At 44.5% G+C, this 14,091-nt stretch overlaps 1 protein-coding gene across 11 annotated transcripts in view; it reads left to right on the forward strand.

The window, feature by feature from the left end:
- KIF1B (kinesin family member 1B) overlaps positions 1 to 14,091 on the forward strand; it is a 267,120-nt gene that overhangs the window by 199,781 nt on the left and 53,248 nt on the right. For all 11 annotated transcript variants that reach the window (XM_040326413.1, XM_040326416.1, XM_040326419.1 and 8 more), the window contains 3 exons: positions 557 to 705; positions 9,001 to 9,179; positions 11,774 to 11,911. In XM_040326413.1, coding sequence (XP_040182347.1) covers positions 557 to 705; positions 9,001 to 9,179; positions 11,774 to 11,911 — 466 coding nt within the window. The remainder of the gene's footprint in view (positions 1 to 556; positions 706 to 9,000; positions 9,180 to 11,773; positions 11,912 to 14,091) is intronic.

Below are 14,091 nucleotides of genomic sequence, written 5' to 3' on the forward strand. Positions count from 1 at the left end.
CCTGCGTCCAATCGGGTGCAGCCACTGTTCAGATGTCAGCAGGTGATAACTTCCTGTGGTCTCTGCCTGTTTTACACCTCTTGTGTTACATTGTTCCAAGCTGTCACTGTGGAGAACACCGTCCCTCTGTTATGAAGAAGGGAAAAGGGAAAGGTGTTCTTTAGAGCTGTCCTAGGGTGAGCGGGCATTGTGACCTTGGAGCAGGAAGTGTATTTCTGGCAGGATCACCAGGTAAAACTAAAGGCAAGAAGCGTGCTGCCTACTTATAACGTGAAGTTTTACAGCTCCAACTTCTGTGCAGGTCTCTGTAAGGTGCAAATACCAAGTAGCAATCTACTCTAGTGTTATTTGTAGGAGTATTGTATGCCCGGTGCACCTGGTGCCCGTGTCCATTCCAGATAAGTGCTCTAAGATACAGTATGTGCCAGTGCTGATAATAGGTTTAGGAGTATTGTATGCCCGGTGCACCTGATGCCCGTGTCCATTCCAGATAAGTGCTCTAAGATACAGTATGTGCCAGTGCTGATAATAGGTTTCTCACCTCTTTCCATTTCAGTGCCCTGGACACAGCACGAGTATGATCTGGCAGAGTGGGCATTTAAGAAATGGAAACACCATCAGTTCACATCCTTAAGGGATCTGCTGTGGGGAAATGCCATCTACCTGAAAGAAGCCAACGCCATTAGCGTGGAGCTGAAGAAGAAGGTAATAAACTACTCTGATTCCTGTTACTGAGTCCTATTGGTCCTGGGGTTTGGATAGCATTAAGTTTAAAGTTGAATTCCAGGAATTTGGCTCTTTTGTAAAAAATGAAGACACGCTATGAGTTAAAGCGGAGTTCCACCCAAAAATGGAATTCCCACTTATCCGGTTCCTCTCCCCCTCCACTGTCACATTTGCCACCTTTCAGGAGGAAGGAGGGAGCAGATACCTGTCTCCCACTTCTGGCGATAGATCGCCACAGAATCTGCGGCGATCTACGCTATGTCTGTGTCCCCCCCCCCCCGCTGTTTTCATGGGAGACATACAGGTCCCAGAAGACAGCAAGGACCAGTCAGGACGTGCAGCGCAACTCGCGCATGCACAGTAGGTAACCAGGCTGTGAAGCCGCAAGGCTTCACTTCACCTGATTGCCTTACTGAAGATGCCAGTGCCTCCACCCAGGAGCCGAGGGACAGGTCGGCTTCGGGTGAGGACATCACGGGCGCCCTGGACAGGTAAGTGTCCTTATTTTAAAAGTCAGCAGCCGCAGTATTTGTAGCTGCTGACTTTGATTCGTTTGTTTTTTGTTTGGCGGAACTCCGCTTTAAGTCCAACGAGGTACATGACACCTCATGGGCTTAGCTCTTTTATTTATATCTGACATCTTTATAGTACTCCTGGAAGACGGCTATCATTGTAGTTCTGGGAGACCAATGCTGATCCTTCTGAGCTAGGCATCTTTAACAGGAAAGTTGCTGCCGCTGTTATGCCTGCATCTTCCCATCTCCTGCCTATTCACAGAAGAGAACACATTAAACCAAATACAAAGGCTTCTCTGAATGGGCAGCAGAGGGCAAATCAGCTTTGTGTGCCCTTCTCCTCTCTCACAGTCTGAGTGTCCTGGCCGAGCAGTAATCCTGTCAGATATAAATAATAGAAATAAGCCCAGGAGATGCCATGCAGCTCCTTGGACCTAACTCAGAGTATGCTTTAACTTTTTATAAAGTGACTGAATTCCTGGAATTCATCTTTAAAGCTGAACTCCAGCCAGGAGGAATAAGATCTGATTACTAAGGGCCATACTCTTGTACATTTTAGGCGGGCGGCGCGTAAGCCATTTACACCACGCCGCCCCAACCTACAGGAGCAAGTGCTGTATTCCCCAAACTCTTGCTCCGTAGTTTGGGGCGGCGTAGTGTAATTGGCCCAGCGTATCCCCGCGTAAATCCAAGGGGGCGGCTTGTATTTAAATTAAGCGCGCCCCCGATTCGAACGAACTGCGCATGCGCCGGGCTTAAAATAGCCCAGTGTGCATGCTCCAGTTCTCGGCGTAAAACGTCAATGACGCCGACGTGTGCGTCATTGACGTAAACTCGTATTCAAGAACGACTTAGGGAAACGACGTACCCGACGGGAAAAGACGACGCGGACCCGACGCCATACTTAACATGGTGTACGTGGGACTGGCGTAAGGTTACCCCTCATATAGCAGGGGTAACCTTACGCAAACGACGTTAGCGACGGTTACGCAACGCAAATTCGTATGGGAATCGGCGTATCGGGCTCATTTGCATAAACAAATGAGACCTGAACGTAAACGCCACCTAGCGGCCGGCTGGGTAATTACATTTAAGATCCGACAGTGTAAGTGACTTACACATGTCGGATCTTAAGCGTATCTATGCGAAAATGATTCTAAGAATCACTCGCATAGATACGCGGGCCAAAAAAGAGAGATACGACGGAGTATCCTGAGATACTCCATCGTAACTATACTCAGAATATGGCCCTAAGTTACTAGCTTACCTTGTGAAAAAAAGGGAGATGTACCGCGCTTAGGAGAGAGTATGTAAGGGTGGAGCAATGAACTAGGGTGGTATTGGTATTGAAATGACTCAAAAACGGTGATAGTGAAGACTGCAGCCCCCCTGATGTATAATCCCCTAGGGGATACAAAACTAAATGTAAAAATGAAAGGGGTAGTGGCGCTGTCTAGAATAGAGGCTGAATGTATCTAAAAGGTACAGGTGTGACTTGTATGTGATCAAACCAAGTGAAAAGGATACAAGTGCCTGAGTGTGATAGTATGTGGTAGCCTAATTGGCATATAGTATACACTCTGAAAATAGTACAACAGGTGTGCAAACAATTGGCTATTAAGCCGCAAAGGTGGTCACACAATGTGTGAAATATAAGTTAAGTGATGCAAAAAAGTTACAAACTTATATATATCAAAATAAACCGTGATCGTCAATCAACGATAAGTGGAATCCGAAAATATAAAATCCAAAATTGTATATGTACCAGCAGAGTGGTAAATACCAATAAGTGTGTAACTCAGCAAAAAATGCAAATGAGGCTATAATCAAAAAAATCAATGCATAAGTCCAATGGTTAGATATAGCAACCACAATATATAGTCCACACAATGTCAAAAAATAAAGATAAAAATAAACATAAGAAAATGTATATATAGATAAGTGTCCGTGAACTGGTGCACCCACAAGGGTGGTGAATCACAAAATGCAGTGGTGGATTCGCACAGTGCTCCGGTGCTCCCCTCCTGGGTCCCTACTCACCAAAGACACTCACCCCTGCAGGGGTAAAGTGCAAGTAGAAAGGATCTCCAGCAGCTGCGATATCGATCTTCCTGGGTCCTATGGATGCACAGATGTCCTAGCCCGAATGGCTCTGCTTCTTTTTTATTTATTAGTTCCGGGGATCCTCCAATGAAAAAAATATTCTCATGGTGCAGTATGTTCAAAAAATGGGGGGTTTATTTATTAACACTACCGCTGGGGCATGTGCAATACAACATACATAAAATAAACGTTTTTTTTTTTTTAAAAAACCAATTTCCAAAGGGTTAATGGGATGAGGACAATTGGTGGGGATAAATTATAAAAACAGAGTGATAGGCAGTCAGTATGCAAAAGCATAAGCCTCCCAGCACAGCACTAGTATCCGGTAAGATCATAAGTGTCGTCTCCAGCTGGGGAACGCCGCGCGCTCAACAGGGTAACAGCTGATCAGTCCGGCAGTGCGTGTGGGTGTGCGTGTATCCGCTTTACGCACGTTTCGTATTAATTACGTCTTCTGAAGCGGGTGCACGCATACCTCGTCAGATAGTTTATATAGCGAGCGTCAGCATGCGGACATCCCTCCCCCTCTGCGGAAGAAGCCAATCAGGAGATGTTAGGGAATCCCAACTAATTGGTATATTATAGGGTATCCCGATGGGCGTTCCTATTGCCGCATGTTGGCGCTGGTATCCTCGGACATATTGCAGATTTATTTAAGCAATAATTTAAAAAGTGAGACATCGGCATTGCATACAACAGTATTACTACAAAGGACATGCAAAGATCATTGTCTCCTATGTTAGTTTCCTAAATGGTGATTCATAATACATTTGATAAAACCCTTTATGGGAAAGTATCTATTAGGCATTGCTTATAGGGGGGAACGCTATCCACATAACAACGTCAATCCGTCCGTAATATATTCAATAGCAGAGCCTAAGTATGTAAAATATCACATAATAAGGTGGGAAGGAAAAAGTCCGCAAATACTAAGTGGTGGATAGTTGTACAATAAAAACTCGGCATATACTGTAGATCAGGAATAAAAACGAGGATAAAATGAAAGAAATAATATAGAAGGGCTGGGTATATGGATAAAGTGACAGCTAGCCAAAGCGTAGTAGTATGTAAACCGATGGTTAGGCAGCATATATATTAGATAGAATTTCATTCCTTTATATAATTATATTAAGTTGCCAGGGCAACTTAGGGCAGTAAATCCCGTTAGTATGGTGTAGGTTATCATCATAAAAAATGTTCAACATGACCAATAATAAACCCTATTCTGAGATGTAATGTAAATGAGATGTCTTAGCGCTTTGCTACATGACCATCTCGGGTTAATACATGGGTTAGGTTGGTTTAGGCAAAAGACAAGGTGGTTAGTGGCCTGTAAGGCCATAATTACTAGGGCACCAATATATTCAAAAATTCAAAGATTCAAAATTATTATACCCCCCAAAAAAGGGTTCTAAAACGTTAGAATGGTTCTGGAAGCACAATGAAGCTTCAAACAATTAATTAATGGATTGGACGACAGCCATTCATAACAACATTAACCCCTATAAGCAAGCCACTACATAAATGGGCTAAAATGTGATATTATGTACAGATTATTGGCCCATAACATTGGTAGGTGAACTGCCTGTAACATGTATGTTGGCCCTCATAGGGGGTATGACTATATCTGTCTCTAATGTGAGCCTAAAGGTAGATGTAGAGAACTCATAGGTGTCCAAAGAGGGAAACTGGTATACAGATAGAGTGGTAGGAATATTGAAATCATTATGCTAGTGGCATAGAAATGGGCAGCATTGAAATGCTGGCTACGAGGACATCCCCACTACTCACAGGGGTGTGGGAAAGGTAAGAGAATGGGTGGACCATATGGACTGTATAGGATAGTTTGCCGGATGGTCTTATATTAATATGTAATAAATCTAAGGGTTGGCCAGGAAGCAATTTAGGTCAATATCCTTGTTTAGCCCAAAGGGCGCCAAAGAGCCCAGACGGTATATCCATCCCGTCTCATTTTGGGAGATGGCTGTTGTCTTATTGCCACCTCTCCAATTGTCTTTAATGGTATCTATACCATAAAAGATCAAACTAGTTGGGTCTTGCTGGTGGAATTCTTTGAAGTGGCGTGAAAGATGATGTTTTGGAAAACCGGCTTTAATCCTGTTGATATGCTCTCGTATTCTCACTTTCAAGGGACGGGTGGTTCTGCCCACATATTGTAAGTGACACGGGCATTCGATAACATAAGTCACGTGTGTGGTATCACAGGTGATCAGCTCCTTGATTTGGTATTCTTTGAAGTCATTTCTTGATTTAAAACTTGTTTTCTTTCTGGGTTGTTTTTTACTCACCCTACAGGCCAGGCATCGCTGGCATTTGAAAAAGCCCTTAAGTTCAGGGCAAAGACTGGTAGTCCGTGGTGGATCAAGGACATTGTGCACCAGGTAGTGGCGTAGCGACGGCGCACGTCTGTAAATGAAGCTGGGTTTTTTACCTAAAACTTTAGTAAGGGCGTGGTCTTCTTGCAGGATCGGCCAATATTTTTTGATGATGTGTTCGAACTCTTTGTATTGGGAATTGAAGCCAGTAATAAATGCTACATCTGTTTTGTTATTTTTGCTCTTCTTTTTGAGTGACAGCATGGAACTTCTATCCATGTTTAGAACTTCAGCTTTTAATTTTACCAGATGTTCTTCCTTGTATCCCTTCTCCTTGAATCGGTCAACAATTATGTCTGCTTGGGCCATATAGTCTGTGATGGAACTGCAATTCCTCCGGAGTCGCATCATTTGCCCTTTGGGTATATTGGCTTTCCAGCGTGGATGATGACAACTTGTTGATGGAATGTATCCATTACGGTCCGTGGATTTAAAGTGTGTTCTTGTATGTAACTTAGATCCTTGTTTGTAGATCTGAAGATCAAGGTAATCTATGCATTCCATATTGTGCTTCCCAGTGAAGGTGAGGCCATACCTGTTGGTGTCCAGATCTTGTAGGAAATTTTCGAACATATCGGTTGTTCCGTCCCATAGGATGATAAGATCATCAATGTACCGCCTGTACAATCTGATCTGGGGAATATTTTGACTATATATGTGTTCATCCTCCCAACAGTCCATCAGCAGGTTGGCAACACTGGGGGCATAACGAGCCCCCATCGCCACACCCTTAGTTTGTACATAATAGTTTTTCCGGTACCAGAAATAGTTACATTCCATCGCCATTTGGAGGCCTTCTACTATATAGTTAATTTGTGCTTGTTTTAACGTAGTATTTTGGTGTAGGGCTTTTTCTACCCCCATCACCCCATCTGCTTGTGATATACTCGTGTACAACGAATTAACGTCAATAGTGGCTAGAAGCCAATTTTCTGCACCTTCAATGTGTTGTAATTCGTTAATCAATTGAAGACTGTCGCGGAGGTGTGATCTACCTTGCTTGACTATTGGTTGTAAATATGTATCCAGGTACTCCCCTAAGCGGGAGAAGATGGAATTAATTCCGCTAATGATTGGTCTGCCTGGGGGTTTTTCTAGTCTTTTTTGATATATATAAGTGATATATAACTGATATATATAAGTTTGTAACTTTTTTGCATCACTTAACTTATATTTCACACATTGTGTGACCACCTTTGCGGCTTAATAGCCAATTGTTTGCACACCTGTTGTACTATTTTCAGAGTGTATACTATATGCCAATTAGGCTACCACATACTATCACACTCAGGCACTTGTATCCTTTTCACTTGGTTTGATCACATACAAGTCACACCTGTACCTTTTAGATACATTCAGCCTCTATTCTAGACAGCGCCACTACCCCTTTCATTTTTACATTTACCTTGTGAAAAAAACCCTCTTCCTTTCTTGTTTTTTCTACAAGTTCTACACTTGGCAGGTCACATATAGCACCTGTTTATTGTGTCCTGTATTGTTGTATTCTCCCTATGAAGAAATGGCTTCTGGTCTTGTTTGCTCTTCCTCCAGTAATGGCCCATCAACAACCATTGATTGGCAGCTATACTAAAAACTGTTTTCTAGTTAGCATAGCGCTTTCCCTCATAGGCAGTGCATTCCCATGGAACCATGGTAAAAATAGTCCTATTTGCCTCTACGAAGTACCTGAGATATGATGTGTGCCACCTGATTAGATTCCTTCCCCTGGTGCCCAGGCACAGTAAATCTTTCTGAAGGAGTCAATGATGTCACACGAGAGAAAAACATTTATAAAACGAAAAGTAGGGCATTGTTTTATAAAATATCTAAAAGCAAATACTAGTGTACATTGAGAAAGGAGCTAATGGTCAAAAAGTGGCCAGGATTCTGGAGTTCAGGTTTATCTGGGCATAGCGGGTCAAAGGGGTGGTCACTGGAACACCAGCTTCAGTTTTGTCAATTGGATTGTCTTGTAGGAGGAATGGTTAGCTCTTTTAAATCAATATTCCTGTACAGGCCTTGGGCTAGATTCAGTAACACTTACGACGGGCGTATCAGTAGATACGCCGTCGTAAGTCCGAATCCGCGCCGTCGCAACTTTAAGAGCATGCTCAAATTGAGATACACTTAAATGTTGCTAAGATACGACCGGCGTAAGTCTCCTACGCCGTCGTATATTAGGGTGCATATTTACGCTGGCCGCTAGGTGGCGCTTCCGTTGATTTCAGCGTAGAATATGCAAATGAGCTAGATACGCCGATTCAGAAACACACGTGCGCCCGGCGGATTTTTTTTATGTCGTTTGAGTAAGGCCCCGTACACACGATAGAATCCATCCGCTGAAAAATCTCAGCGGATCGGTTTCAGCGGATAGATTCTATGGTGTGTACAATCCAGCGGATCTGTTTCCGCGGATATTTATCCCCTGGGATGGATTTCAAGCGGATAAAAATTTGAAGACATGCTTTCAAATCTATCCGCTTGAATCCATCCCAAGGGATTGATCCGCTGGTCTGTACAGACTCACCGGATCAATCCGTCCGAAGGGATCCCCCGCATGCGTCGTAATGATTCGACGCATGCGCGGAATTCCTTATATGACAGCGTCGCGCTCGTCGCCGCGTCATCATCGCGGCGACGGCGTGACACGTCATCGCGAGGGGATTTCGGCGCGGATTTAGATCCTATGGTGAGTACACTCCATCGGATCCAAATCCGCTGAAATCCTCGAGAGGATTTATCCGCGGAAACGGTCCGCTGGACCGTATCCGCGGATAAATCCTCTCGTGTGTACTAGGCCTAAGGCTTTTTCCGGCGTAAAGTTACTCCTGCTATATGAGGCATAGCCAGTGTTAAGTATGGACGTCGGGACAGCGTCAAATTTTACGTCGTTTGCGTAAGTCGTTCGCGAATAGGGCTTAGCGTAAATTACGTTCACGTCAAAAGCATTGACTATTTGCGACGTGATTAGGAGCATGCGCACTGGGATACGTACACGGCCGGCGCATCCGCCGTTCGTAAGAAACGTCATTTACGTGGGTCATGTTTTATTTACATAAAACACGCCCACCTCTTGACAATCTGAATTTGGCGCGCTTACGCCGGCAGATTTACGCTACGCCGCCGTAACTTAGGGCGCAGTTTCTTTGTGAATACAGAACCTGCCTCACTAAGTTACGGCGGGCTATCTGAATCTAGCCCCTTGTTTCTACCCTCTTTTTCTAAGAGAAGGTTCACTATCTCGCTCTTTATTTCCACAGGTCCAGTTTCAGTTTGTGCTGCTGACGGACACGCTTTATTCCCCTCTACCTCCGGAGCTGCTTCCGCCTGAAGCTGAAAAACTTGCAGAGGACCAACCCTTCCCACGCACCGTGGTTGCTGTGGAGGTGCAGGACCTGAAAAATGGGGCTACTCACTACTGGTCAATGGATAAACTTAGGTAAGTCTACTTGTATGGTGAGTCCGCAGTACTTACCTCATTTATGTCCTATGGCCAACACTGGGGCTTATGATAATTGTAGATCATAGTTAGACTGTTCCTCCCAGTGTAGTAAGGGAGAATCTACACTGTGTGTACAATTATTAGGCAAGCTGTGTTTTTGAGAATGAATTTCATTATTGAACAAATATAGTGCTCTCGGTCTATCCAAAGTGTTAACCACTTACAGACCGGAAAATTTTCCCCCTCTAAGGTACATTTTTTTTTTTCGTAAATAGCTTCCTTTACCTTAGTGCAGTCCTCCTTCACTTACCTCATCCTTCCATTTTGCTTTTAAATGTCCTTATTTCTTCTGAGAAATCCTCACTTCCTGGTCTTCTGTCTGTAACTCCACACAGTAAGGCAAGGCTTTCTCCCTGGTGTGGAGTGTCGTGCTCGCCCCCTCCCTTGGACTACAGGAGAGTCAGGACGCCCACTAACACACAGCTCCTTGCTCTATCTGCAACGTAGAGAGCGTCCTGACTCTCCTGTAGTCCAAGGGAGGGGGCGAGCACGACACTCCACACCAGGGAGAAAGCCTCGCATTGCTGTGTGGAGTTACAGACAGAAGAACAGGAAGTGAGGATTTCTCAGAAGAAATAAGGATATTTAAAAGCAAAATGGAAGGATGAGGTAAGTGAAGGAGGACTGCACTGAGGTAAAGGAAGCTATTTAGGAAAAAAGAAATTGTACCTTTACTACCCCTTTAATGACCGGGCTATTTTTTGCGATGTGGCACCCAAACAAAATTGACGTCCTTTTTTTCCCCACAAATAGAGTTTTATTTTGGTGGTATTTGTTCACCACTGCGGATTTGATTTTTTGCTATTTAACAAAAAAAAAAAAAGAAGATTTTGAAAAAAAAATTTTTTTGCTGTAATAAATATCCCAAAATCTTAAAAAAAGAAAACGCATTTCTTAATCAGTTTAGTCCAATACCTATTCTACATATTTTTGGTTTAAAAAATCACAATAAGCGTATATTGATTGGTTTGTGCAAAGGTATAGCGTCTACAAAATAGGGGATAGATTTATGGCATTTTCATTCTTTTTTAATTTTTTTTACTAGTAATGGCGGTGATCTGCGATTTTTAGTAGGACTGCGACATTACGGAGGACACTTCTGACACTTTTTTGGGACCAGTGACATTTATACAGCGATCAGAGCTATAAATATGAACTGATTACTGTATAAATGTCACTGGCAGGGAAGGAGTTAACTCTAGGGGGCGTTCAAGGGGTTAAGTGTGCTCCCTGGGAGGTGTTTGAAACTGTTCCTAATCACTAGGAATAGCAGATCTCTCTCTAACGCCCCTGTCAGAATGGGGATCTGTCTGTTTACATTGACAGATCCTCAATCTTGCTCTCATTCCTGCGATCACGGTGGCCGGCGGACATCACGGCCGCCAGCCACACGCATCAGGTCCCCGGCTGTACAGCTGCTACGGCTTAACTACTTGCCGACCAGCCGCCGCAGTTACACGGCGGCAGGTCGTCTCCCCTGCGCGAGAGCCCGTAGCTATACGTCGGCATCTCGAAGCGGCCACTAGTCCCTGACTCCCGTGCACGTGCCCGGCGGGCACGATCGCCGCCAGGCACCCGCGATTGCTCGTTACAGAGCGAGGACCGGGAGCCGTGTGTGTAAACACACAGCTCCCGGTCCTGTCAGGGGGAGAAATGCTGATCTTCTGTTCATACAATGTATGAACAGCGATCAGTCATTTCCCCTAGTGAGGCCACCACCCCTACAGTTAGAACACACCCTGGGAACATACTTAACCCCTTCCCCGCCCCCTAGTGTTTACCCCTTCCCTGCCAGTGGCATTTTTATAGTAATCCAATGCATTTTTATAGCACTGATCGCTATAAAAATGACATTGGTCCCAGAAATGTGTCAAAAGTGTCCGCAGTGTCCGCCATAATGTCGCAGTACCGAAAAAAAATTGCTGATCGCCGCCATTTCTAGTAAAAAAAAAATATTAATAAAAATGCCATAAAACTACCCCCTATTTTGTAAACGCTATAACTTTTGCGAAAAATATGTAGAAGATCTAATCTGAGGAAAAAAATTGTTTTTTTATATATTTTTGGGGGATATTTATTACGGCAAAAAGTAAAAAATATTATTTTTTTTCAAAATTGTCGCTCTATTTTTGTTTATAGCGCAAAAACTAAAAACCGCAGAGGTGATAAAAAACCACCAAAAGAAAGCTCTATTTGTGGGGAAAAAAGGGCGCCAATTTTGTTTGGGAGCCACGTCGCACGACCGCGCAATTGTCAGTTAAAGCGACGCAGTGCCGAATCGCAAAAAGTGCTCTGGTCTTTGACCAGCAATATGGTCCGGGGGTTAAGTGGTTAAAGGAGCCGACGTACACCTACGGCGATTTTCAGGACCGTGGACAATAGGCATAAAAATTATGATTTGGTCAAAATCCTCACTTGCCCAATAATTGTGCATGCAGTGCGATTGGTGTGGACAGCTCACACAGTTCTTATTTCAGGCATAGCTTGTTCCCTGCTGATGCACATTGTGGCCTCCTTGTTTATCCCACCAGAATGAGGTTGGATCAAATGCGGGAAATGTACGACCGGGCGGGAGAAATGGCCTCTCATGTGCAGGATGATTCTGACGCTGGAATAAATGGCGGTGACCCGTTTTACGATCGTTTCCACTGGTTCAAGCTTGTCGGCAGGTAGGTTTGTTTCCCCTGTTGGAAAATCTTGAAGATATCAATAGTGTCTATAGATACTTTTTTAGCACCACTCTGCAATGCCAGTGCTGAAGAAGATTATACAGTACTGGAAATAATTATTCATACCCAGTTTTCGAGTGTTAAATTTGTCTTACTTTTTTTTTTCCCCTTCATATTTTTCTAAGTGTTTTCATTTCTGGATATAGAAGTTGGGTAGCCATCTTGTTCATTTGAAGGGAATGCAAATGAGATTAGGCTAAGAATTCTATAATGACTCTGGTTTCCAGGGATTCTCTAGTGAATATTTCATTCATGTGCTCCTGGTCAGGTCAGGGAAACCTTAAAACGCCATTGTGTTAGGTTTTTTTTTGCTGCTGTCTGTATCCCATTGGGGAGATTTTCCTTTACTTCCTGTTCTGAAGAAGAACCAGAAAGTGAGGGGAAATATTTCCAAAGGAGGGAAAATCCCCTTTTAGATAGATCTCACCTAAACAAGAGCCCCATTGGGTGATTTCTCCTCAGCATTTTGGATTTGCCCTAACTTTTGAACCCAGGGACTGTGATCACTAGGGTTGTCCCGATACCGATACCAGTATCGGTATCGGGACCGATACTGAGCATTTGCGGGAGTACTTGTACTCCCGCAAATTCCCCCGATGCCAGATCCGATACTATAACCGCCGCCGTCGCCGTAATGCCGCCGCATACCGCAACGCCCCCGCCGCCTATTTAATCAGCGTGCGGGGAACAATACAGCTTCATTTGAATAGCTGTCTGTTCCCCGCCGCGTATAGACACTCCCCCTTGCTCAGGATTGGACGGGTGATCTGTCTATCAAAGTGCAGATCACCAGTCCAATCCCGAGCAAGGGGGAGTGTCTATACGCGGCACGGCGGGGAACAGACAGCTATTCAAATGAAAGCTGTAATGTTCCCCGCACACTGATAAACTAGGCGGCGGCATCTAGGTATGGGGAGACATGGCTGCATATATGGGGGACATGGCTGCATATATGGGGGACATGGCTGCATATATGGGGGACATGGCTGCATATATGGGGGACATGGCTGCATATATGGGGGACATGGCTGCATATGTGGGGACATGGCTGCATATGTGGGGGACATGGCTGCATGTGTGGGGGACATGGCTGCATATGTGGGGGGACATGGCTGCATATGTGGGGGGACATGGCTGCATATGTGGGCGGACATGGCTGCATATGTGGGGGGACATGGCTGCATATGTGGGGGACATGGCTGCATATGTGGGGGACATGGCTGCATATGTGGGGGACATGGCTGCATATGTGGGGGACATGGCTGCATATATGGGGGGGACATGGCTGCATTCGTGGGGTACATGGCTGCATTCGTGGGGGACATGGCTGCATTTAGGGACACATTTAAAAAAAAGTATCGGTATTCGGTATCGGCGAGTACTTGAAAAAAAGTATCGGTACTTGTACTCAGTCCTAAAAAAGTGATATCGGGACAACCCTAGTGATCACCAAATCAAATTGAGCTTTTATCCAAAACTAAGGCTACTTTCACACTGGGGGTGGGTGCGTCAGTGGTAAAGCGCCACTAGTTTTAGCGGTGCTTTATCATTGTTTTAGCTGCGCTTTTTGGCCCCTAAGGGCGGAGCTTTTAACCCCCGCTAGTGGCCAAAGAAAGGCATAAAGGCGTCCGTGTTGCGGCACTGCCCATTCATTTCAATGGTCAGGGCGCTTTGGGAGCGGTGTATACACCGCTCCCGCGCCGCCCCAAAGATGCTGCTAGCAGGACCTTTTTTACCATCCTGCAAGCACAAGGCCCCAGTGTGAAAGCACATGGCTTTTACGCTGGGGAGGCACTTTACAGGCGCTATTTTTAGCGCTAAAACGCATGAAAAGTGCCCCAGTGTGAAAGGGGTCTAAAGAAAAAAGATACACTTTAAATAAAACTGACCAGTCCATGTGAATCTAGTAACACATTTTAGCCGTTTTTATTTATTTGCTTAATTTAAAGTGGTTGTAAACCCTTACAAATTCCCAGTGAAGTGCAGGCCTCAAATGATACACAGAGATTAAAAAATAAATCCTCCTGCATAAGTTGTACCTGTTTATTTATCGCTTTCTTTCCCCTACATCCATTCAAAGTGCTGAATTTAAACAGGATTTCTCAACTCTAAAAGGAAGG

This window comes from Rana temporaria, chromosome 10 (assembly GCF_905171775.1).
Source record: "Rana temporaria chromosome 10, aRanTem1.1, whole genome shotgun sequence".
NCBI classification, from domain to species: Eukaryota; Metazoa; Chordata; class Amphibia; order Anura; family Ranidae; genus Rana; species Rana temporaria.